This window comes from Muscardinus avellanarius, assembly GCF_963383645.1.
Source record: "Muscardinus avellanarius genome assembly, chromosome: 3".
NCBI lineage: Eukaryota > Metazoa > Chordata > Mammalia > Rodentia > Gliridae > Muscardinus > Muscardinus avellanarius.
The window spans coordinates 31,054,095-31,080,447 of NC_137788.1; the positions used below are offsets into that span (position 1 = coordinate 31,054,095).

Here is a 26,353-nt window from a genome sequence, read left to right on the forward strand (position 1 = left end):
GGCACCAACCTTACAGGGTTGTCATAAGGATCACATGAGATTATACATGCTGGGTGTGTAACCTGATGCCTGGCACGTTGTAATCGCTTATTAAGAGGGCTCTGGTTGGCCGAGCATGGTGGTGCACCTATAATCCCAGTACTTGGGAGGCTGAGACAGGAGGATCATAGGTTTGAGGGCAGCCTCAGCAAGTAGTAAGACTCTCACTGACCTAGTGACACCCTGTTCCCAGAATAAAAATAAAACAGGGTTGGGGGTGTAGCTCAGAGATAGATGCATCTGGGTTCAACCACCAGTGCCATAAGAAAAAAAAGCATCTGGTGTGACTCCCTGTGGGCCGTGTTCAGTGGTTCTCACCTCCATCTGCCATTCCAAACCTCTCCTCTGATCCTAGAAGGAAAGAGACTGGGCAGGAAGACATCTCTTCTTTTCTTTCTCTATTTTGGCGGTTTGAAAAAAAAAAAAAGAAATGTGAATGTCAAACATTTTAAGTAAAAAACAGGGCCATTAGATGGTTCCCAAGTACTAACATCCAGGAAAAAACACTGTGTGTGTGTATGTGTGTGTGTGTGTGTGTGTGTGTGTGTGTATGTGTGTGTGTGTTTGTGTTTCTATGGATTGAACTCGGGCATTCTACCTCTAAGCTACACCCCCCAGCTCCACTTGTTATTCTTGTATTTGAAACAGGGTCTAATTTGCGGGGAGCCTCACAAGTAGCCCTTTTTAAATTTTTTGTGGTACTGGAGATTGAACCCAGGACCATTCTACCTCTGAGCCACACCCCTAGTCCTTTTTATTTTTTATTTTTTTGTTGTTGTTGTTTGGAAACAGGGTCTTGCTAGGTTGCTGAGTCTCACTACACTGCTGAGACTGTACTCAAACTGGAGGCCTCCTGTCTCAGCCTCATGTACTGGGATTATAGGCATGTACCATCATGTCTGGCTTTTTTTATTTTGAAAGTGTCTTGTTAGGTTGCTGAGAGTCTTGCTAAATTGCTGAGGCTGTCTTCAAACCTACAATCCTATCTCAGCTTCTCAACTACTTGGATTAGAGGTGTGTACTACCATGCCTGGCTAAAAAGACAGTTTAAATAGTTGTACTTTAGAGCCAGGTATGATGGCGCATGGCTGTAATGCCAGAATTTGGGAGGCTGAGACTGGAGGATCTTGGGTTCAAAGCCAGCCTCAGTAACTTAGCAAAGCTTTCCGCAGCTTAGCAAGACCCTTTTTCAAAATAAAAAATAAAACAGCCGGGCATGGTGACGCACTCTTGTAATCCTCGCGTTTGGGAGGCAGAGACAGGAGGATCGCACAGGTTGGAAGCCAGCCAACTGGCTTAAAAGACCCTGTTTCCAAATAAAAAAAAATATAAAATAGGTCTGGGAGTGTAGCCCGGAGGTAAAAGGGTTTCCAGGAACCCCAGTACCACCAAAAATAAAAATAAATAAATAAAAAATAAAATAGAAACAGGAGTGCAGTTCATAGGTAGAATGCCCCTGGGTTAAACCCCTAGTGCCACAAAGTAATAATAATAATTGGAATATCTCACCTAATTTGTATTTCCTGTTTGTGAAGCTTTTATAGTATCTGAATCTTTCTTTCTCTCTCTCCTTTCTCACTCTTTCTCTCCTCTCCCTCCCTCTCTTTCTCTTTCTTTTCCTTGGTGGTACTGGGAAAGGTACTCAGGGGCTACACCCCCTGCCTGATTTTATTCTTTTATTTTGAAACAGGGTCTAAGTTGCAGAGGACCTCACTGTTTGCCAAGTCTGGCCAAGAGCCTGCAATTCTCCTGTCTCAGCCTCCTAAGTTCTGGGATTAGAAGCATGTGCCCCCATGCCTGACTGAATTTTCTTTAGGAACCGCCTTAGCACACAGCAGCGGCACAGCCTGTAGAAACCAGTGCCACCCTGGCCATGCCTATTCCTGAGGCCCCAGCTGGTTGTTTACCTGAATGTGCTCCAGTAGTGCATGCTGAAGGCAGAAACCAGCACACGGTATGGAAAATGGCTTTGGCATTGTCTTGAGGCCTTCCACAGAGTATATGCCAAGGTGTCCCTGTTGCTTCCAGACTTCTTAGGCTTTATCTGCAGAAGGTAATGCTGTTGCCTTTTTTTATTTTTTGTGGTACAGGGGATGGAACCCAGGGACATTCTACCTTCAAGCTATACCCCTGACCCTATTTTTAATTCTTTCTTTATTTATTTTTTTGTTTTGTTTTGTTTTGGTGGTACTGGGGTTCCTGGAAGCCCTTCTACCTCTGGGCTACACTCCCAGACCTATTTTATATTTTTATTTGGAAACAGGGTCTCCTAAGCCAGCACACGCGGCTGGCTTCGAACCTGCGCAATCCTCCTGTCTCTGCCTCCCAAGCGCGGGGATTACAAGCGTGCGCCACCACGCCCAGCTAATTCTTTATTTTGAAACAGGGTCTAAGTTGCAGAGGGCTTAAGTAGCTGAGGCTGGCCCCCAACCCGGATCCTCCAGTCTCAACCTCCCAAATGCTGGGATTACAAGCATGCGCCACCACGCCTGGCTCCTGTTGCCTTATTTTTTTTCCAGTCAAGAACTGTGATCCAAGCCAGAAGTGGTGGTGCACACTTGTAATCCCAGCATTTGGGAGGCAGAGACAGGAGGATTACGGTCTGCCAATAGCCTCAGCTATTTAGGTACTTTGCAACTCAGGGAGATTCTGTTTCAAAATAAAGAATAAAAAATAGGGCTAGGGGTATAGCTCAGAGGAAGAATGCCCCTGGGTTCCATCCCCAGTACTGAAAACAAAAACAAAAACAAAACAAAACAAAACTATGTTCCAGCTGGGCACAGTGGTGTATACCCATAATCCTAGCTATTAAGGAGACTGAGCAGGAAGATCACAGCCTTGGCAATTTAGTAAGACCCTATCTCAAAATTTTAAAATGGGTGAGAGTGTAGCTTAGTGGTAAAATGTCCCTGGGCTCAATCCCCAGTATGAAAAAGAAATATTACAAATTAAAAATCTGTTTACAGGCCTGTTTTTATGGGACAGTAAGCTAAAATACCGGACTGTCTAGTTCATTATCAGCATTTGGCAATGCTGAGTGACTTGCCCAAGGTCCCACGGAGGAGGCCAGGCCAAGCCAGGACCTTGAGTACTAGTTCCTGGCCCCCAAATAGGAGGCAGGGAGGGCCCCAGGCACCAGAGTTCAGTGACTCGGGTCCCTGCAGATGGAAAAGTAAGAGTGCCTCAGCCCCTCCACTTGCAGCCCTCTTAATCACACAGGACTTCTTTAGAAGCAGTGGAGATAACCACTCCCCCACAGCAGCTCAGCAGGTACCTGCATCCTGCCTCCCTCCCCAAGGATGCAGCTGGTATCTGGGCCTTGAGCTGCCTGGAAGGAGTAGGAAGCTCTCTCATACCCATTTGTGAGGCAAACTCCTGCTCCTCTGTGCTTCTGCTTCTGTGAGTGAGCTGGGGCCAGGGGTCCTACAGGCAGGTGGGCAGTGGCACTAATCCCAGCAGGCTGTGGCTCAGGTCAGGAGGCCCTGCGGCTGCCAGTTCACTGATGGGCACCGGTAAGGACCACAGAGCCCATGTGCCAGGTGCCAGCTAAGGCTGGGCCTAGGGTCAGCTTGGATGGGGTCAGCACCTCTGGCATCCTATGCTTCCTGACAGGCTCAGCCCGCCTAGCCAGCTGGCCCATATCTACAGCCTCCCCTCCAATCTGCCTCTTTCCCAATCTGCCTTCCAGGCAGAGCTACTGAGAGGGTGCCCAGTCCACACCAACAATCTCCATACCACCTCATGCTCCATGGCCTACTCAGGCAGCTTAGCTAGGTGGCCTGTGCTCACAAGGCCTCAGTCTCCCTACCTCTGAAAGAGTTCCTTATCTCTGTTTAGATTTTTCTTTTGGAGGTACTGGGTTTGAACCAAGGGCATCCTATTTCTAATCTACACTCTCAGCCCTACTTTTATTTTGAAACAGGTGTGTGTGTGTGTGTGTGTGTGTGTGTGTGTGTGTGTGTGTGTATGGTTCGGGGGATGGAACCCAGGGGCTTTCTACCTTTGGGCTACACTCCTAGACCTATTTTATATTTTATTTGGAAACAGGGTCTTACTAAGTTGCTGAGAGCCTCACTAAGTAGCTGAGGCTGGCTTCGAACCTGCGCAATCCTCCTGTCTCAGCCTCCCAAGTACTGGGATTACAAGCGTGCGCCACCACGCCCAGCTTGAAACATGTTCTAAGTTATCACTTGCTGGGGCCTGGAACCTGCGATCCTCCAACCTGGCATTATAAGTATGTGCCACCACACCAGCCTGGCCCACTTCTCTCTAGATATGAAAGATGCCTCTGTTCCTGTGTTGGCCTCAGGAGGGGCAGAGACCTGGTTTCAGCCTCACTCACTGGCTGTGTAGCCTGAGCCCCTGGCTTCCCCTTAGGGGCTCTGTTGCCAGCCCACTCACAGCAGCTCCATGTTTGCTTCAAGGGATAAGGTGACTGGGACAGAATGTGATTCTGAGACCAAAGCTCAAGCCACGAAGGAGGGGAGGCGTGCTGCAAGGGATCAAATTCCGAGTAGCTGCCCCACTTGCTCTTTCCTCCTCTTATTTTCCTGGTTCCAGAAGCCAAGAAACTGATGGGGAAACTATTGAGTATGCAAATTCCCACGCTGCTGGGAACTGACCCGGAGGAGTGCAGAGGACAGCAGCTGGCCCACCTTCCCCAAGAGGGGCCCCACCCTGCCTCTGGCTCCCCAGCAGGGGCCCACCCTGGGTGTTCTTGCAAATTCTATCTTGCAACAGCTTACCCCCCCCCCTTACAGGCTGTATTGAAGCTCTGATGACTGCAGCCTGTCTGATACAGAAATCCCCTGGCCTCCCTGGTGGAGACCTAACCAGCCCACAGTGGGGATGAACTAGGTAGGGCTCCAGGGAGCAGCCCCCTCCCTCTGCCCTGTGCTGATACCCCACACTTTTCTAGTCTACGGGGTTAGGGGGTTAGGAGGCAGGCGAGGCAAGGATGAGGTTGGCACTCACCACTCTTTCCACCTGCAAAGTCCTCTGTCCTCCACTCTGAGGGCACTGGACAGACCTCTATCAATATAGGCAGTGAAGCGGTCATGGTGGTGGTGCACACTTGTAATCTCAGTACTTGGGAGGATGAGACGACAGCCTCAGCAAATAGACCATTTCAAAAATAAAAAAATAGGGGTCAGGGGTATAGGTCAGAAGTAGAATGCACCTGGGTTCAAGCCCCAGTGTACACACACACACACACACAGTAGGCAGAGAAAACTGGAGGTGGGAAGGTGGAGCCTGAGCCCTGCCCCCAAAGGAAGGCAACCCCAGCTTTTGCCCCAAGCTTCTCAAACCTCACTATTTTCCCTTGCCTATAGGAGAGTGGGTGGAGTAGAGGCGGGAAGAGCCTGTTCCAGGGCCCTCCTAGTTCATGGAAAGGGTGTGGGAGATTTGGCTGAAAGAGGCAGGAAGTAGGGCTCTGCAATTAAGGAAACCTAAGCCATCCCAGGCCACAACATGTAAATCCTTCAGGCTAGTTCCTGGAAAGGGAGGCGGCCAGGCTGTCAGCCTGGGGTGTGGCCTTCTGAAGGCTCTCTCTAGGCAGTCACTGGTGAGCTTAAACTGCGAACCAGTTGAAGAGATGGCAGCAAAACTAGGTGGAAGGACAGGACCAGGTGCCACACCCACACTAGGCCCCGCCTGCTGCTGGGAATATCACTGGGTGGTGAGAGATGTGTGGTGCTCTGCCTGCCCCCTGCTGGTTCCTACTGGTACTGCTGGTGGGGAGCAGGGGTCTGCCTAGGGGCAGGCACCACCAGCACACACCTAGCATTAGGGGCCTTGGCAATCTTGGAAATCAAGGATCTAGAATCACTTGCAGAGTGAAGTGCTCATGCAAAAGCTGGGAGTTCCCTTCTCTCTGGAAGGAACGGGAGACCTCGGGTTGTCTCTGGGACGGGGAACTGGTGGCTGAGAGAGAGGACTTGCTTTACACCAAATAAATTTTAGCAGCATCTCAATGTGTGCTACTTGAACACTGCTGTGGAATGTATGTGTTCCCCTCAACTGTCAACATTCCAAAGGGATGTATTTATTTCTTGCAGGGGACTGATCCCAAAGGCATCCTACCTCTGAGCTATACTCCAACCCTATTTCATTTTTTATTTGGAAACACAGTCTAAGATCCTTCTTGTCTTAGCCTCCCCTTGTCTTAGTCATGATTGCTGGCATGTGCCACCGTGCCAGGCCAAGGTGAGCTTGCTCCCCTCTACCATGTAGATGCAAGAGAGGTGTCTACCCTCACCAGAGGCTGAAACCTTGATCCTAGATGTGCGAGCCCCCAGAGCTGAGAAATGTTTGCGATTTATAAGCCATCTAATTCAGCCTACTTTACTATTGCAGTCCAGATTAATGTATTCAAATTACTTAAATATTTTATTTTGGTGGTACTGGGGTGGAACCAGAGGCTTTCTACCTCTGGGCTATACTCCCAGACCTATTTTATACTTTATTTGGACACAGGGTCTCACTGAGAGCCTCACTAAGTAGCTGAGGCTGGCTTCAAACCTGTGTGATCCTCCTGTCTCAGCCTCCCAAGCGCAGGGATTACAAGCGTGCACCACCACACCTGGCAAATTACTTAAATACTTTAAAGCTCCCCCATTATAGGATACAGAAACTTATAAAGGGGGTGGAGTGTGAAGATGAGGGCTGTACTGGCCAGAGGTCTCCAAAGTCTATTTCTATATATGAATAGTAAAAACTCAGAATATACACAACTTCAGTGGGCACATGCTGTTAAACCATGATAACTGCCATTTTTATAAATCAAAATGATTTGAATACCAGCAATTTTTGTGGTTCAACCTAATATTTATTTATAAATCATCTACACATATTAATATGTATGTATATTACACAACACATTCAAAGTGAGACACTATATAATGCTGCCCCCAAAAGCCAATACACATCTAAGGCCTCGCTTTTCTTCCCACACCCCCTGAGCCATCTCACACCCCCTTCTCCCTTGGAGACCACTGCCCTGGGAGAGGACCAGCAGCAAACCCCACCATAGCCTGTATCAGTAGGCTGATTGACAACTTCTGCATCAACAGGGGTTTTCAAAGTGAGCAGTTTCAAATCATGAGGCTTACTTCTTAGAAGATCCAGACATGCTGATGCACATTTAGATACCACGGGAATGAAAATTCCAATCCCTTCTTCTCACCACCATTTTACACATATATTACTGTCCTAGCCACTGAGTATGATGCCATCCTGGGAGAAGGTACACAAAACACGCCCTGGATTCTCTACCTAGTGCCATGTGTACTTCAGATTTCTAAGCATAATAATGCCTCAGTGATTGGGACCAAGGTTGAGGGACAGAGAAGTCAGAATAAATGCAAAAACAACCGGGCATGGTGGCACACCCCTGTAATCCCAGTACTTGGGAGGATGAGAAAGGAGGATCGCAGGTTCGAGGACAACCTCAGCAAATAGTAAGACCTTCATCAACCTAGCAAGACAGTTTCCAAATAAAAAATAAAATAGGGCCAGGTGTAGTGGTGCATGCTTGTAATCCCAGTTTTTGGGAGGCTGAGACAGGAGGACTGAGGTTCGCAGACAGCCTCAGCTACTTACTGAGGCTCTCCGAAACTTAGTGAGACCCTCTTTCAAATATAAAAAATAAAAGCCAGGCGTGGTGACACATACTTGTAATCCCAGCATTTGGGAGGCTGAGACAGGAGGATTGTGGTTCAAGGACAGCCTCAGCTACTGCTACTACTTAGTGAGGCCCTTTGCAACACAGTGAGACCCTGTTTCAAAATAAAGAATAAAAACTAGGGCTGGGAGCTGAGTGTGATGACGCACACTTAAGCTGTTCAAGGACAGCCTTAGCTACTATTTAGGCCCTCTGTAACTCAGTGAGACCCTGTTTCAAAATGAATTTTAAAAAAATAGGGCTGAGGATGTCTCTCGGAGGTAGAATGCCCCTGGGTTCTATGCCCAGAAAAAAATAAACAAATAAAAAATAGGACTGGGTGTATAGGTTGAAGGTAGAATGCCTCTGGGTTCAATCCCCAGTACCAGAAAAATAAAAATAGGACTGGGGGTATAAGCTCTGAGGTAGAATGCTCCTGAGTTCAATCCCCAGTACAGACAAAAAGAAAATAGGGCTGGGTAGAATACACAGAATACCTCTGAGTTCAATCCCTAGTACCGGAAAAAAAAAAAAAAAAAAGTATTAACATATGTAACTACTCCAAGTGTAGGCTATTTAACACTTTTCAATTCTTTCTACCTCATAGGTCCAGATGTCAAGATCCTCTTTACAGGATACTTACAGAGTACTTACAGCACCCAAAGGCTCAAGTAGGGGGTGGAAATATTTCTGATGCCACTCACTGGACCATCCTACCAGTGTTATCCACTGACATTAATGTCCCGTCATGTTAGCACATTTAATAAGAAAAGCACATGTAGGCAGGTACCTTTTGGTGCCTTTCCCTAAACTATCCCGTGGAAAAACTAAGCAATCTCTTAGAATTTGACTATTTATAGTATTCCTGGTCAACTTCAGAAAAACTGGAAGGTTCCTCTAACCAATGTTTGAACTTTATAGAGAAAATAAGCATAGAACAAGCAGCCTGTCTCTAACCATGATTTTATTTACACATAGGGGTATAATACATATGTGCTTTTATACCAGCGCAGTGGTACACACCTGTAATCCTAGCTCTTGGAAGGAGATGAGAGGAGCAGAGGTCCAAAATCAGCCTCAGCAACTCAGGCTCGAATCAACTTAGCAAGACCCTGTTTCCAAATAAAAAATAAAAGAGGGCTAGGGTATATCTCAGAGGTAAAATGCCCCTGGGTTCATTCCCCAGCATCACAAAAATAATGAATAAGTAAATAAATAAATAAGTAAGTAAATAAATAAATAAATACATAAATAAATACATAAATAAATGTGCTTTAAATATACTTTTAGGGGTTGGGGTATAGCTTGGTGGCAAACTACTCATTTAGCATGTGTATGGCCCTGGGTATGATCTTCAACAATGCAAAAATGTTAAATATAATACACATACACACACACACACACACACACACACACACACACACACACACGCCTTACTCTTTGAGACATGGTCTTGCTAAGTTGCCAAGGCTGGGCTTGAACTATGATGGCTCCTGCCTCAGCCTCTCAAGTCACTTGCCTCAGCCTCTCAAGTCACTGGGATCACAGATGTAAGCCACTGTTACTGGAGCACTGTAAATCTAGCAAATACCAAACTCTGAGAATCAGATAGTTTAAAGTCAGCTTTCCCCAAAGGTAAGGGAAGTGCAGGAACCCCATCCATTCCTCTCTTCCACAGATGGAGAACTGACAAGGTTACAAAATGCTTCTGGGTTTTTATTTTAAAGCAACAATCTAAACACAAGAAACTATTTCCTTAAAAACCCTGATACTTGCGTCCTGCTACCAAAGATACAACCAAAGACATCTAAATTATCTCAGAGTAAAAAAAAAAAAAAAAAAAAAAAAAAAGTTTATTTAAGAACAAGTGCGAACACTTTAGCACATCTGACAAGATAAGACTTGTGATAACAGATGTCATCCATAATATTCAGCTCCATCAACATTATCACAATGGACATATTTCTTCTTACAGAGATATGAGCATAATCAAAGCAAAGCAGAGGCCTCAAATCTTATCCCTCAGACAATTCACAGCATAGGATCATAGTAATCAAGCCACCACTCTCCCAAGGCAGTGGCTTTCAACTGGCTTCTTATCAACACCCCAGAGACTCTTTGAAAGGAAACCCCAGTTAGCTAGGCTGTACTTGAGGTCTCTGAAGGTGGGGCCCAGGGACTGGCATTTCTAGGCTTCCAAGCTATTGCAATGAGTAGCCAGTCAGGACCACAGCACTAGAGCAGGGAGCAATCACCCGCCAGGTCCTTGGCCCGATGCCCACTGGGCACGCTGCACTCACCCACAACATCTTTCCCTCCACTCAAGAAACCCAATATTATCAATTTCTGGTGTATACGAGCCTTTCTATTGCCTTGGTGATTTTTAGTGCAATATTTAATCAGGCAAGTACCACCAGAAAGAGAATAGATGAAAAAAATTTCCGTAAGGCATGATATGAATAAATAAGCAAAAAAACAATCTCAGGTTTAAAAGTAAAGCATGAAAAGTCAAAGCCTGTGAAATTTTATTTATACAAAAGAATAAAAATATCTATTTTAAAAGGACTGATTTTAACTTATATTTTTTAGCTTTCCTGTTCCTTGAACATGAAACTGCTTCCAACTCTGAAAGATTTAAGATAGGTAATACTAAATGAGCACTCTTTACTTTCCTCCTGCAAGAAAACAAAGAGCCGAGTTTCCCACTTTACTTCTGGTGACTACACTATTTTCAGTTAGAATATTGGCAACTGTATGGAATAATCATTAGATATGTCAACAGGAAGGTATGAGCTATACAAAGGCATTACAAAAAGTCTCAAAAGAAAATAAGAAGATAAAAACAACAATAGAAAAATAACAAAACACAAAAAAAGAGAATGCCAGATATTTACAGCCTACATTAGAAATGTGACTTGTGTTCTACTTTCAGCATAAAACAAGAGAACATTTCTCCACTGGGCATCACAGGTGTAGCTGGTGCCAGCCAGGGTGCGGGAAGACACTCAGTCTAAGGGAGAAACACACAGTTAAGAGCTTGCCAGGATTAGAACCACATCTGGGTCTCCCTGCAGCTCAGTTACTAAAGACACAAAGCAAAGGATCCAATGTTTTACAGAAATGACTTGTTTGTCACCACATTTAGAATAAACTACTCAGTCACAGGCACCAGGTCTGGGAGAGCAGAGGTGGATGGCCACGCACTCAGGTGAGGGGTGTTTATCTTTATGAGGTTGAAGAAGGGAAGCAGGGCTCTATAGCCTGGAAGCTTCTGCACTAGTCAATCTTCTAATAGTCCTAAAGAGAAGGAAATAAGAAAATCCCAACTTACTCTCAGCAAAACACAGTTCTAACCATAAGGAGAAAAATCTCATTAACAACTGTGCTGGCCGGGCGTGGTGGCGCACGCTTGTAATCCCAGCACTTGGGAGACTGAGACAGGAGGATCACACAGGTTCAAAGCCAGCCTCAGCTACTGAGGTTCTCAGTAACTTAGTGAGACCCTGTGTCCAAATAAAGTATAAAATAGGTCTGGGAGTATAGCCCGGAGGTAGAAAAGCCCCTGGGTTCCACCCCCAGTACCACAAATAAACAAACAACTGTGCTAAAGGATTGTTCTATAGTTAAAGATTCCATTTCAAATGTAATGTACAATATTTCACACCTAAAAATGCCTGTCTTCTGAGTCAAAGTGTGACTTCAGATTAAGAACACTCAATCTCTGAAGACAAGATATTCTTCTAATCATCTCTAAAGTAGTCTGGTTGATACTTACAGCTCGTGGTTTTTTGTTCAACTTCAGATCAATCCTGTGATAGGAAAAATAAAAAGATATTCGCATTTTAATTTGTAGAAAAGGGTCCAACAGTTAGCTACTGCATAGGGCACAAGCTATAACAAAGGCTATTTAGTTAAGTAAAATCCACATTCTTCTTTAGACTATATGATATTTAGTTGTTTACCCAGAATATTATTGAGCAAATATTAAAAATATATGAGCAGATACTTTTGCCATAAGGCAAGCTTAAATATCTTAAGAAGAAATATATAGCAGTAAGAAAAGTCTTTTAATTTTTAAAAACTATTCCAAAATTATGCTAAAGGGATTGGGTTAAAAGTGCATGCTCTATGTTAATGTGTTAGCTTTGTAACTATTTCACTGAAAATTACTGAGACACATGGTGATTAAGAATAGGAAAGATACTAGGAGTTTGTATTTCTAAGCATGAAACACAAAATAAATTAAATAAATTTCAATTTTTAAATCTTTCCAAAGCAAAATATCAAAATCTTAAACTATTAATCTCTTTATGAAGCAAAGCCAGAAAATCAATTTAAATATGAATTAAAGTAAAGGTTATCTATTTGAAAAGAAATTAAAATGCATAAAAGTGAAGTTTACTTAATTTTGCTTAAGTTATTAAATAAAATGTTACCTCCATCACGTTTTTCTGTTTTTAAAAAAAACTTCCCAGCCTAACCTAATATACATACCTACAATTAAACAGATAAACTATGGGTTAGAAAGGTCTCAAAAAGGCATACTGGTGTCTACACACTAAACAACACAGCACAAATACTAATTCAAATCAAACTTACTCAAAGTCATAATCAAACATGCCAGACGGGCTGAGGGGCAGCATTTGAAAGGAAGAAAGCAATAGAAATTAATACACTAATTAAACAAATTAGTCGATTAGCCACCCTAGCAAGATTTGTAGAAACAAAACCAGCTGTAAGAATTTTAAGCCATAAAGTTTCAAACATCAAAGCACCAAAGACTGTGGTCAGGAGATTCCCTTCCCTCAATGGATTCCATAGCAGAACAACAGACTATGAAAGGAAAAGTTATTTTATTAGAAAACTACAGATACCTGGAGCCCTTTTATCAGCTGCCAGAGTCAGAGTTAGAACTTTTAAAATATTTGTATTGGAAAATATAATTAGGGCATTAGGAGAAACAGAGAAAGAAAGGTTTAGTCATACAATGTAAGGTGCTTGTAACAAATCAGAATTATATATTTTCACTAAAATAAGAAATTTTTTAATCTTAAATAAAATAAAAACATTTTCAACTTTATTTTATTTATTTATTTATTTATTTATTTATCTATTTTTGGTGGTACTGGGGGTGGAACCCAGAGGCCTTCTACCTCTGGGCTACACTCCCAGACCTATTTTATATTTTATTAGGAAACAGGGTCTCTTAAGTCAGCTGAGGCTGGCTTCGTACTTGCGCAATCCTCCTGTCTCAGCCTCCCAAGCGCGGGGATTACAAGCGTGCGCCACCATGCCCGGCTACATTTTCAACTTTAAAAGCAGAAAAACATTTTTCAACTTTTTCTCAAGCTCTGTGTTCTGCATGTGTCCAGGAACCTGGTGCTGCTTTGCCACGACGAGAAGCCAAGGGATGAATAAATAAGGTGTAGTGGTAGAGAGTCTCGTTCCAGAAACTGAAGAGCAAGAGTCCTCTGCCCACTACACTACTGATGACGGTCAATTGTCATGTCAGGGCAACAAGTGACGAACACCAAAGTCTGAAGACCCCCATTTCCCAAGGGAAAGCTGGCCTCCCCAAGCACCCAAGCCTCAAGGACCTGGAAGGGAGCTGGAGAGAGGAGGCGGCCATTTTGTGCCATCGCTGCTCACAGGTCACAGCCTGGGCAGATCTTCAAAGTAAACATTAACCTGGTACATGACACCAGTTCCTCAGCTGGCTCCAACACCTTGTAGCTGCAGATTCAAGGCAAACAATATGAAAATGGCTGCATTTTCCTCAACAATGTTTGCAAGACTAAAGTTGGAAGAAACCTGAACTTTCATATTCTATATGCAACAGATTCATTTACAAGATTTGAGAGTATTTCTTAAGTGTACAAATCAAGAATTAGAAAATATTTAAAACAGACTGATCAGGGCGTAGTGGCACAAGCCTGATATCCCAGTACTTGGAGGGCTGAGACAGGACTGCAGGTGTTGGCCAGTCTCAGCAATTTAGTGAGAGGTTCCTCAGCAAGTTAGCAAGATCCCGTTTCAAAATAAAATATAAAAAAGGCTGGGATTGTAACTCGGGGTAGAATGCCCCTAGGTTCAATCCCCAGTATATATATAAATATATATACACACACACATATATACATATAAGAAGACTGAATAAAAATGAAATAGACAGCATAGCTCAAGGGTAGAGCACAGCCTAACATGCTTATATTAAGGCATGGATTCAATCACTAGCACTGCAAATTAACAAATAAATGATAAGAGCACACCTAATTAAAACTCAGCTTTGCTATTATAATAAAAACCTATAAAAGCAGCTATGACTTACTTAATTTCTTTTTCTTTTTCTTTGGTACTGGGGATTGAACCCAGGGGCATTCTACTGTTATCCTCCTATCTCAGCCTCTCAAGTACTGGGATTAACAAGCATGTGCTACCATGTCTGGCTTCAACTTTTTTCTTTAAAAGACACCGAGACAATTATTGTTCATATATCATATAAAATATAAGAATTCAGAATACTGATCATTTATAAATGTTAAAAAAATCAATAAATTTTCATATTTCAGAAAAGAACAAATTCAAGTTATTTTTTCTGCTACATTACCATAATTATTCACCACTGAATAGTACTTGGCACATAGTAAGTACTCAAAACATTTCTTGAAATAGTTTACTATTGACCTTATCTGACTGTATGAATATGGTACACTCATGGAGAGAAGCATTGTACTGGCGCCAACTTACCAATGTGTACAGACAACGTGCTCCATCCTCACCCCAATCTGTGAGCGCCACTAAGCCATCCATCCAGGAAAAGGGCTATGGACCAGACACAATTACTGACTAGGGATGGCAGGAATCCAATAGCCTTACATGGCCAATGAGAAGCCACTGAGGCATCCTGTACCTGGCTTCCCAAGAAAGAGCTCAGATCAGACCCACTCTCCTCCCTTGGGGCAGACAAATGCCTAGGGCCAAGGGAGGAGATCAGGTACTGAATCAGGGGAAAGACGAAAGGAAAGCAACAAAAACCAAGATATTGTTCTCTAAATAGGAAATGCATTAGTGAAAGCAGTAACTACCACCAAAGATCTTTATAAATGTAGCATTTTTCTGGAAGGCATTCTAGAACCCGGAAAGGAAAAAATATGGAAGAAATGTTGATCCTATGGAAATGTACTAAAAATCTGCTAAAAGGTAAGTTTAATGTCTAACTCCTTTTTATTTTTCAGTCATCAGTTGAACTCACTGTTAATGAAAATGAGGGTAGCCTAAAATAAAGACAACTATCTATAGAGAATAGACTCATCAGTAAATGAAAAAGGTTCCAGACACATTCAAGGAATTTTCTCCTTAGTGTAGATACTAAAATAGTAAAAGAATTAGCTGATGTTAAAGAGGTTCAAACCAGTTAGACTTAATTCTATACTATCCCTGTGATATCCAGATGGTAGTTATTTTTTTGTTTTTGTGGTACTGGGGTTCCTGGAAGCCCTTCTACCTCCAGGCTACACTCCCAGACCTATTTTATATTTTTATTTGGAAACAGGGTCTCTTAAGCCAGCAAGGCTGGCTTCGAACCAGCGCGATCCTCCTGTCTCCGCCTCCCAAGTGCAGGGATTACGAGCGTGTGCCACCACCCCCGGCCGTAAGATGCTAGTTTTAATATCTTGGGTGTATGAAGGGAAACCCTACAGGTTTCTAAAGTAACGTACTCTACAGGGAAACTGGAGGATAGGAACCATCCTTTGTATGCCCCTTTCACCTCCTCTGCATGCAGACTTCCAAGAGTAGGACAAAAGACAGCTAATGTAAACCTGATTTCTATGCCTTCCAGGAGACTTGAGGCTTTTTATCATTCTCTGAACAAAGCTGTTTGATTTCCAATTATCTGCATTTAATAGGCCCAGCACTGTCATGCAAACCCCAGGCAGGCTGAATGCTAACCTCTTCTCTGGGTGACCCCTGACCTGCCTGTCCACTGGTTTCATCCCTGTCTTACTACACACTTGTGAAAAACTTGTCAGACAGTGTAATGTAGGAAGGAAGGCACACTCATATATTTTATAAACTTTATGTTCTTTTCCAATACCCGAAGTCAGCAAAGTACAGAGGACTAAAGAAAACAGAAAAATCATAAGGAATAAAAAAATCTGTATTTAAGAATAAAGAAAAAGGCATGTCAATCAGTTTTCATAAGAGTAAGCAGGGATCAGTACTCAGAACAGACAACTTTATCTCTTTACAGTTTCCCAATATGGTATAGATCCCACTTCTATTTCCCCTTATTTTCTTCTCCAAGTTTACTGCATTAAAGTTTTTAGGAAATAACCTCTGCACAAGCAACAGTGGGAAGGAATCTGGAATCAGTCCTCCTCCAATGCCCACCAATTTTTCTCTTAGAAAGAATCCTAATCCATTTCTTTTGGGTCAAGGTATTTCTACACATCCAGAATAGAAAAGCTCGGCCACAATCCTGGGGTGTGCCATTCTCTGAAAGCCCCTTCAGAGCAGAGTTGCCAAGCTCTGGAGTGAGGTCCCTGCCACTAACCTGTGCCGATTTTTATTCTTTCGCTTTTTATGGCTGCTGTGGTGACTCCCTGAGGAAGTAGAAGAAGCAGCCTTCTGAGGTTTCACTCCTTGCACAGAGCCATCGAGATCCTCGGGGTCCTCCTGGCTGGGCTCATTTTCCTGATTGTGAAAGTCTGGAGAAGTATCACTTTCGGTCCCACTTCCTGGCTCCCCTGTAGGGAATAAAACACAGTCCCCATAAGCCTCATCAGTACTCCTCAGACAACCTGCCGTCCTCAGGGAAGACAGCTTTGAGTATCCATGTTAAGTGACAGAGAAGATGCAAAGTTACCAGAATCCCTAAAAAAACATGTCATTTGAAACAGTGTAACCAGAGGCAAGATATAATCCCATACTTTAAGTCAATTGATTTTGCCAAGGGTAACAAAGCAATTCATTTAAGAATAGTTTTTTTGACAAATGGTGCTGAAGAACTGGATATTTACATGGGGATATGGTGGTGCATGCCTATAATCCCGACACTTGGGAGACTAAGAGGATCAAGGGTTCAAGACCAGCCTCAGCAACTCTGCATGACTCTCAGAAACTTAAGATTTGTTTCAAAACAAAACAAAAAAAAGGCTGGAAGTGTAGCTCAAGAGCTAGAATGTCCGAGTTCAATCCCCAGTAGCACCCAAAAAAAAAAAAAAAAAAAAACCCAAAAAAACAAAAACAAACAAAAAAAAAACCTGGAACCTTATCTCATACCATATAAGAAAATTTACTCAAAAGGGATCACAGACTTAAATAAGAGTTAAGGCTAATACTTTTAGAATCCATTGGAGAAAGCAATTTCTTAGATATGACCACAAAAGCATATGTGACAAAAGAAGAATTATGTAAGTTGTAATTTATATAAAAACTTTTGAGCCTAAAACTCTATGACCAAGAAAGTGAAAAGATAGAACACATTTGCAAATCATATGTAGTATTTGATAATGAACTTGTATCTGGTATATACAAAGAACTTTGAGAACTCAAGAATAAAAAAGATATACAAAGACATTGTGTATGGGGGGAGGGGGCCTGGGGATAGAATACAAGAACATTCTACCTCCAAGCTACACTTCTACCCATATTTTTATCTTTAAACAGGGCTGAGAGTCTCACTACTTGCTGAGGCTATCCTCGAACCTGTGATCCTCCTGTCTTTACCTCCTAAGTACTGGGATTACACTGGCTTGTGTGTGTGTGTTGGGCGGGGAGGGGGTGTGCTGGGGATTGAACTCAGAGGCATTTTACCTCTGAGCCATACCCCCGACCCTCTTTTGTTATTTGAAAATAGGGTTTCACTAGCCAGGCATAGTGGCGCATGTTTGTAATCCCAGCATTTGAGAGGCTGAGACCTGAGGATCGCAGTTCGTGGACAGCCTCAGCTACTTAGTGAGGCCCTCTGCAACTTAGTGAGACCCTGTTTCAAAAATAAAGAATAAAGAATAGGGCAGGGTGTGTAGCTCAGAGGTCGAATTCCCCTGGGTTCCATCCCCAGACCCACAAAAGAAAAAAAAAGTCTAAGTTGTTGATATTGGTCTTGAACCTGCAATCCTGTATTGACCTCCCAAGTACTAGGATTACAGGCATGAGCCACCACACCTGGCTTCAAAGTCAAACTTACAAGCTAGCAAAAGAGTCTAGTGTTGTGCCATGCACCTATACTCCTATCTACTCAGGAAGCTGAGGGAGTAGGAAGGCTTGAGCCCATGAGTTCAAGGAAAGCGTGAGCAAAACAGCGAGACCCCAACTCAAAAAATACAATAGTAGTGTAGTAGTAGTAGTAGTAGTAGTAGTAGTAGTAGTAGTAGTAGTAGTATTGAGGAATGAACCCAGAATCATTCTACCTCTAAGCTACACCCCCAGCCTGATTTATATCTTATTTGGAAACAGGTCTCACTAGGTTGCTGAGACTGACGTTGAACCTGTGATCCTCCTGTCTCAGCCTCCCAAGTACTGGGATTCCAAGCATGCACCATCACACCCGGCTAAACAAATAAAATATTATAAAATAAGTTAGCAAAGAGCCAGGAGCAGCAGTGGTGCACACCTGTAATCTCAATACTTGAGAGGCTAAGACAGGAGGTTCACAGGTTGAGACCAGTCTTAGTAACTTAACAAGACCAGTTTTAAAATAAAAAATAGAAAGGGCTAGGGGTATAACTTGGAGGTAGAATTCTCAGCAGCCCCCAAAAAAGTATAAAGGATTCAAGCAGACATCTCTCTAAAGAAGATATACAAATGATCAATAAGTCATCCAGAAAGATGTGTTAGGATAATACCAACCTGTTAATGGCAATTACCTCAAAAAGTTGGGACTGAAGTGGAACAGGAGACTTTTTTGTTTTTGGTGGTGAGGGGGGTGTCTATAGGTGGAACCCAAAGGCCTTCTACCTCCAGGCTATATTCTCAGCCCTATTTTATTCTTTTATTTGGAAACAGATCTTGCCAAGTTTCTGAGAGCCTCGCTAAGTTGCTGAAGGTGACTTCAAACCTGTGATCCTCCTGTGTCAGCCTCCTACACCTGGCTTAACCTTTTTTATATTCACATCTGAATTACCGAGCTTGTCACATTAGGAATGCATTACTTTTCTACATTTTAAAAAAATCTAATGGCTGGGTGCAGTAGTCCTGTAATCCTAGTACTTGGGAGGCTGAGACAGGAGGATCAGAGGTTTAAGGCAAGCCTCACTAACTTAGTGAGACCCTGTTTCAAAATAAAAAATAAAAGGGGCTGAGGGTATAGCTTCAATCCCGAGCAATCTCCTATGCCCAGTCAATCCTACTTTGATTTAGCTTAAAAATGTATGTATCTGTGCGTGTGTGCATTAGTGATGATTGAACCCAGGAGTATTCTACCTCTAAGGTATATCCCTAGCCCCTTTTTTGGTTTTGTTTTGAAACAGGGTCTCAATAGGTTGCTGAGTCTTGCTAAGATGCTGAGATTTTCCTTGAAATTGTTATCTTCCTGTTTTAGCCTCCCGATTACTGGGATTACAGGCTGTGTGCCACTGAGCCCAGCTTGTTTAACCTTTTGAGCTGAGTTTTCCCCAACAGTAGAACAGGAATTTTTCCTTTCATAGGTGAAGCATTAGCTGGATATGAGCTATTGCAAGGGTCCCTACTATCATGGAGCTTGCAACCTATAATTACCCTCAAAGAGTAGCTCCAAAAATTAAAGAAGGTAATTTTGTTGTTTTCTGGTTTTGTTTTGTTTTTGGTACTGGGAATTTAACTCAGACATGCTTTACCACTGCTATATTCCCATCCCTCTTTTTTTTTTTTTTTTTTTTTGTGGTACTGGGGATGGAACCCAGGGGCCTTCTACCTCCGGGCTATACTCCCAGACCTATTTTATATTTATTTAGAAACAGGGTCTCTTAAGCCAGCTAAGGCTGGCTTCGAACCTGCGCAATCCTCCTGGTCTCAGCCTCCCAAGCGTGGGGGTTACAAGTGTGCACCACCATGCCCAGCTATCCCTTTTTCTTTTTTGAGACAGGGTCTCGATAATTTGCATAGGCTTGCTTCAACCTCAGCCTCCTGATAAATCCCAGTACCCAGGGGGCTGAGACAGGAGTACTGCAGGTGTGTGTGTGTGGGGGGGGGGGGGATTCTATCTCTGAGTTATATCTTTAGCACTATTTATTTTTTATTTTGAAATAGAGTCTCCCTAAATTGCTGACACTGGCCTCAAATCTGTGACCCTCTGTCTCAGCATCCTAAGTACTGAGATTACAGGCTTGCACTACATAGCTGAGTGTGGCGGTACATGCCTATCACTGGGCTCAACCCCCAGTATAGCCAGGTGTGTTGGTGCACACTTGTAATCCCAGCATTTGGGAGGTTAACACAGGAGGATCCTGGTTCTTGGACAGCCTCAGCTACTTCGTGAGGCCCTTTCCAACTCAGTGAGACTCTATTTCAAAATAAAGAATAAAAAATAGGGCTGGGAGTGTAGCTATAAGAAAGAACGTCCCTGGGCTCAATCCCATGTATGTATGTATGTATGTATGTATGTATAAATAAGTAGCCAGGCGTGGTGGTGCATGCTTGTAATCCCAGCATTTAGAAGACTGAGAAAGGAGGATCACGGTTCAAGGACAGCCTCAGCTACTACTTAGTGAGGCCCTTTGAAACTCAGTGAGACCCTGTTTCAAAATAAAGAATAAAAAAAAATAGGGCTGGGGGTGTAGTTCAGAGGTAGAATGCCCCTGGGTTCTACCTTCAGTACTGGAAACAAACAAGTAAGGCTTGGGGTGTGACTTTAAGATAAAATAGCCCTGAGTTCAATCCCAGTACCATAAAAAAAAAAAAAAAAAAAAAAAAAAATGAAAGAAAAAAAGAAAAGGAACTGGGGATGTAGCCCAAAGGTAGAATGCCTGTGTTCAATCTTTAGTACCAAAGGTGGGGGAGGGGAGCCCTTAAGAATATAAAAAGAGCCGGGCGTGGTAGTGCACACGCTTGGGAGGCTGAGACAGGAGGATCCCGCAGGTTCAAAGCCAGCCTCAGCTGGCTTAAGAGACCCTGTTTCCAAATAAAATATAAAATAGGTCTGGGAGTGTAGCCCAGAGTAGAGGGTTCTATCCCCAGTACCACCAAACAAACAAACAAACAAACAAGGCTTGGGGTGTGACTTAAGATAGAATGTCCTGAATTCAATCTCAGTACCACACACAAAAAAAAGGAACTGGGGGTGTAGCCCAAAGGTAGAATGCCCTTTAGTGCCAAAGGGGGAAAAATATTCCGTAAGAATTTAGAAAGAGCTGGGTGCGGTGGTGCACACTTAAAATCCTAGTACTTGAGAGGCTGAGACAACAGGTTCATGGCCAGCCTAAGCTACTTAGTGAGGCCCTCTGCAATTTAGTGAGATGCTATTTCAAAATAAAGAATAAAGCCGGGCGTGGTGGCGCACGCTTGTAATCCTCGCGCTTGGGAGGCGGAGACAGGAGGATCGCGCAGGTTCGAAGCCAGCCGCGCTGGCGTAAGAGACCCTGTTTCAAAAATATAAAAAATAGGTCTGGGAGTGTAGCCCGGAGGTAGAAGGGCTTCCAGGAACCCCAGTACCACTAAAAAAATAAATAAATAAAAATAAATAAATAAAGAAAGAATAAAAAAATAGTGCTGGGGGTGCAGCCCAGAGGTAGAATGCCCTTGGGTTCAATTCCCAGTACTGCAAAAAATAATAATAATAAGGTTCATCAGGCCGGGCATGGTGGTGCACGCTTGTAATCCCCATGCTCGGGAGGCAGAGACAGGAGGATCGCGCAGGTTCGAAGCCAGCTGTGCTGGCTTAAGAGACCCTGTTTCCAAATAATATAAAATAAGTCTGGGAGTATAGCCCGGAGATAGAAGGGCTTCCAGGAACCCCAGTACCACCAGAAAAAAAAAAAAAAAAAAAAAAAAAAAGATTTATCAGGAGCAAAGACATAGCTCTGAGCAGGTAAGCCAACCTTTGAGGTAAGAGAAAAGCCAAGGAAAAGTATGGTAGTGTCTTCTTCCAAAGAAAGGCATGATTAAGAGTGCCCAAATGGCTTCCCTTTCTTTCCCTAGAAAGAATAGGCAATGCATAAGAGATGCACTCCTCAGATTCAGCTGGATGTTAAACTTAAGGGCTGTAGTAGTTTAAAAATAAGCCAACAAGGAAATTAAAAATATAAACTTACTCTTTTCAATGAGCTGGTCCTGAACTCCTGCCAATGCACTTACTGCCTAAAAGAAAAGCCACCAGTTACTACAAAAGTGACTACAGACCTCAGGAGAGCACTCCCAGATAGGGAGGAAGGGAAAGAGAAAATCACAACGAGCGACACCACAGAAAAAGTCCCCACGCCCACCACTACCAGCACTTACAGCTGCTGAGGTAACCGAGGATTTACTGAAGAGCCGCTCAGCTTCCTTAAACTTCCGGTTCCTTCGATCATTTTTGCTATTGGAGTTTCTAAAACACAGATGAAATTCAATATAAGCACCAAGCTATGTCTATGGCTCAAGCTGGGGATACCCATGGCAGATGCAAGGAACTCACTTTTTTCTTTCTTTTTTTTTTAAGATTTAAAGAAGTTTATTAAAAAAATAGAAATACAGAAAATAGTTACAGCCCCATGCCAGAATGGCATAGGGGGAGGGTGGTCCGAGCCAATTCACCACCCCCCTTTTCGTTTCTTTTAAACTAAGTTCCATACAGAAATGCCTCTAATCCACTTGGATTTGCCCAAACAATCATTATGTTGAATGGCCTAGAGACAGCACTGATTCCCAATGTATGGTATGCACCCCACTGTGGAAGACAAGTTTAGTTGCTTCACAGACATTTTATTTTCAAGAGGTTTAGGAGACTGAGGGACATGACAGGCATGTCTTACCTGTCATCTGAACACAATGTAACACTGCCAACAGCCTGGACCCTCCAGCCCAAAACTCTCTCCTAGCCCTGCTTTGATTTGTGTTTTAATATGTATTTCTTTTAATGCCTAATTTTATTTTTATTTTTAGGTACTGGGGATGGAACCTAGCCCTATTTCTTATTCTTTATTTTTGAAACACAGTCTCACTGAATTGCAAAGAGCCTCACTAAGTAGATGAGGCTGTCTGTGAACCTCAATCCTCTGGTCTCAGCCTCCCAAATGCTGGCATTACAAGCCTGCGCCACCATGCCTGGCTGTAATATGTATTATTTTAATGCTTACTATTATATATATATATATATATATATATATTTTTTTTTTTTTTTTTTTTTTTTTTGGGTAGTGGGGATTGAACCCAGGGGCATTCTACCTTTCAAGTATAGGGATTACTGGTATAAGCCGTCACTGCTAAAATATTTAGATGCAAATTTACAGATCCACATCTAATTATCAATTATCAAATGGTTAGCAGGAAGAAAAACAAATATGGGGAAATGTGATGCAAGTACAAAGGGGTAACATGAGACCTCTGTGGTGGTAGAATAATCCTGTATCTTGATTGTTGTTATATGAATCTATGCAGGTTAATATACCATAGAACTACTTATACATATTGTACCAATTTCTGTTTTTTTGTTTTATTTTTTCTGTGGTACTGGGGATGGAACCCAGGGGCATTCTACCTCTGAGCTCACCCCCAGCCCTATTTTTTATTATTTATGTTTAAACAGGGTCTCTCTGAAGTGCAAAGGGCCTCGCTAAGCAGCTGAGGCTGTCTGCAAACCACAATCCTCCTGTCTCAGCCTCCCAAATGCTACAATTACAAGCATGTGCCACCATGCTCCACTCCAATTCCTGGTTTTAATAAGGTACTACAGTTACATAAAACGCAATCATGGAGCCGGGCATGGTGGCTCATGCTTGTAATCCCAGCATTCGGGAGGCTGAGACTGGAGGATCGCGGTTCGCGGACAGCCTCAGCTATGTAGTGAGGCCCTCTGCAACTCAGTGAGACCCGGTTTCAAAATAAAGAATAAAAAATAGGGCAGGGGGTGTAGCTCGGAGGTAGAATACCCCTGAGTTCCATCCCCAGACCCGCAAAAAAAAAACAAAAACAAAAAAAAAACGCAATCATGGGGGAAAACAGGGTGAAGAGTATACTAAATCTCTCTACAATTTTTGCAACTCCATATGGATCTATAATTATTTCAAAACTTACAAAAATCTTAAGTGTACACAGGTGTTCTTAAATAGAAAGAGCACATTAAGTAGTCACATGTTAATAACTAATATATACAGCTGAAGGATAACAAGTGCTCTTGTACTATAGTCTTTCAGTTTTCCTAGAGCATTGAAAATTTCTCAAAAGTTCAGAAATTTTCACAGAATACTAACAGTGGTATACTTGGCACACAGGTGTGGCAGAAATTGTGAGGGTGGAACTCATGACTGATTAAAATGTGGAAAACACCCAAAGAGTGCTACTGTGTGCTATCATACATATGCTATATTTCATTTAAGTCCCACAATCCTGTGCTGACAGGGCCCAATACAGATGGGGCTGTGTCCAAGTTTACTGTGAAGCAGAGGCATAGCCAGAATCCAAGTTCAAGTTCAGACCTCTTCTTTCTGTACCACCGCTTTACTGCTGCCTCCCTGAAAGGGTACCAGTGCACAACAGGAACACTACTGGCTTCTGACACTCACTTTTGGTTGGTCAGATACCGATCCCAGCCACGAATAATGTTGCCATACATCTGAGTGTCTTCCAGGTAGCTTCCTTCAAAAGCATAGATCTGTCTCTCCAGGTTCGCCAGTGTTTCCTGAGAGACACAACACCATAGAAGAAGATTTTAAAATACAGACATGCAGTAAGAGCACATTGAAAGCCTGACACTGGTCAACCCAAGCTCGCCCAACCCTGAATCACCTTTGTGGACAGAAGGATGCTATGGGGAGGGCCAGGCTACTTTATTTAGGCTTAAGACAGTCTAAATGTTTGGGGGCGATGGACCCCTTCGTGAAGAAAACTAAAAGTGGGGAGCACCTCCTCAGGGAAACGCACACACATTAAAATTTTACATAAAGTTCGGAGGGAAGCGTGGGTGCCAAGAACGTGGGCAGCAGCGTCCACTCCCACTCGCCGGCCGCGCCGCTGCCAGGGGAAGGAGAGCGCGCAGCCTGAGCCGCGCAGGCTCCGCGCCGCCGGGCCCGGGTTGCTATGGAGACCGGGGAGGGCGGCGGCAGGCGGGCCGGGCCTCCCCCGCGCCGGCCGCCGCGTGGGGCCGGGGCCTCGCTGCGCGTCCCCAGCCGACGCCCCAGGCCGGGCGCTCGCCCCTCGCCGGTCACCTCCCAGACGTCCCCAAACACGGCGCGCCCCGCCCGCCGAAGACCCCACGCAACGCCTCGTCCCAGCCCCGCCCCGGAGGCCAGCCGGCGACGGCGTCCGCTCCGGCCCGCCCGCCCGCTGCCCGCCGCTCTCCCCTCCCCCGGCCCCGCAGCCCGGACGCCCGGCCGAGGCGCGGGAGGGCGGCGCAGAGCTCGCCCGGTGACCAGCGGCCCGCGCTCCCAAGCCCGGCCGCAGCCCTCACCGCCAGCTCCTGCTTCCGCTTCACGAGCTCCGCCAGCTCCCGCCGGGTGTCCGGGATCTGCGGCGGCGCTGCCTTGTTGTGCATCGCCATGTTGGGCTGAGGCGGCGGCCGCGCGCGGCTGGGGGCGGTCCCTGCGCCGCCGCTGCCCGCCAGGGGGCGCGCCGCACTGCGCCTGCGCGCGCAGCTTCCGGCCCCGCCTTCCCTCCCCTCCCCTCCCCTCCACCGCCAGGCTTCGCCGACGTCACTGCGCCTGCGTGCCGGAGCCCGCTGCTGCTGCTACTGCTGCCAGCTTCTCGAGAGACCTGAGTTGCCCACCTCAGCGATCCCCTTCCACTGTCCCCCGAATTGCTCCAGACAGAAACCTCGTACCATCCTCGCTCCACGCCTGGTTGACGTGTGTGTGTTTGGTTCTGGGGATGTGATTGAGCCCAGGAACATTCTACCACCGCGCTACACCTTCAGCCCTGTTTTTTATTTTGAAACCGGGTCTCCTTAGGTTGAGAGCTGCCCACGAACCTGCGATCTTCCTGTCTCAGCCTCTCTCCCAAGTACTGGGATTACAAGCGTGCACCACCATGCCCGGATCTGATATTTATTTGATCCGAAACCCAGTCCTCTGGACTGCGTTCTGGAAGACCTCGCAATACATTTGCTTTTGTCTGCCCCTCTGTCACCTCCCTAGTCCTTGTAGGCTCTAATTCTTTGGGGCCGCTTTATTTCGAAAGCCTCCGATATCTCCACCTCTGGTTCCACTTAATCCATTATCTACAGTGGTGCTAGGATGATCTTCGAACACAAACATGAAGTCCCTCCCCTCACTTGTCTAAACCTTTTCAAAGACGCGTACGGTGGCTAAGGGCAAAAAGTAGGGCCAGAACTGCCCTAGTTCAAGATCCTTCCTCTACATTCATAAACTCTGCCACCTTGGGACAAGTGAACTTAAACTTCGCTTGTCTCAATTCCCTCATCATGAGAGAACCTACATAAGAGAGTTGCTGTAAAGAGTAAATCACTATGCATATAAAAGGGGCTTGGCAACTAATAAGGGGTTTTTTAAATTTGTGTGTGTGTGTGTTACTGGGGTATCTAAA

The 26,353-nt window shown here is 44.3% G+C and overlaps 1 protein-coding gene across 1 annotated transcript; it reads right to left on the reverse strand.

Moving 5' to 3' along the window:
* Window positions 1-1,916: 1,916 nt before the first annotated feature.
* MEAF6 (MYST/Esa1 associated factor 6) lies at window positions 1,917-25,352 on the reverse strand (the record flags this gene model as incomplete). The annotated part of the gene is made up of 8 exons (XM_080691384.1): window positions 1,917-1,970; window positions 11,478-11,511; window positions 12,302-12,331; window positions 16,257-16,449; window positions 21,931-21,976; window positions 22,118-22,205; window positions 24,379-24,494; window positions 25,263-25,352. 8 exons carry the CDS (start codon window positions 25,350-25,352, stop codon window positions 1,917-1,919), a joined length of 651 nt encoding a protein of 216 aa, XP_080547510.1.
* Between the last annotated feature and the right edge of the window lie 1,001 nt (window positions 25,353-26,353).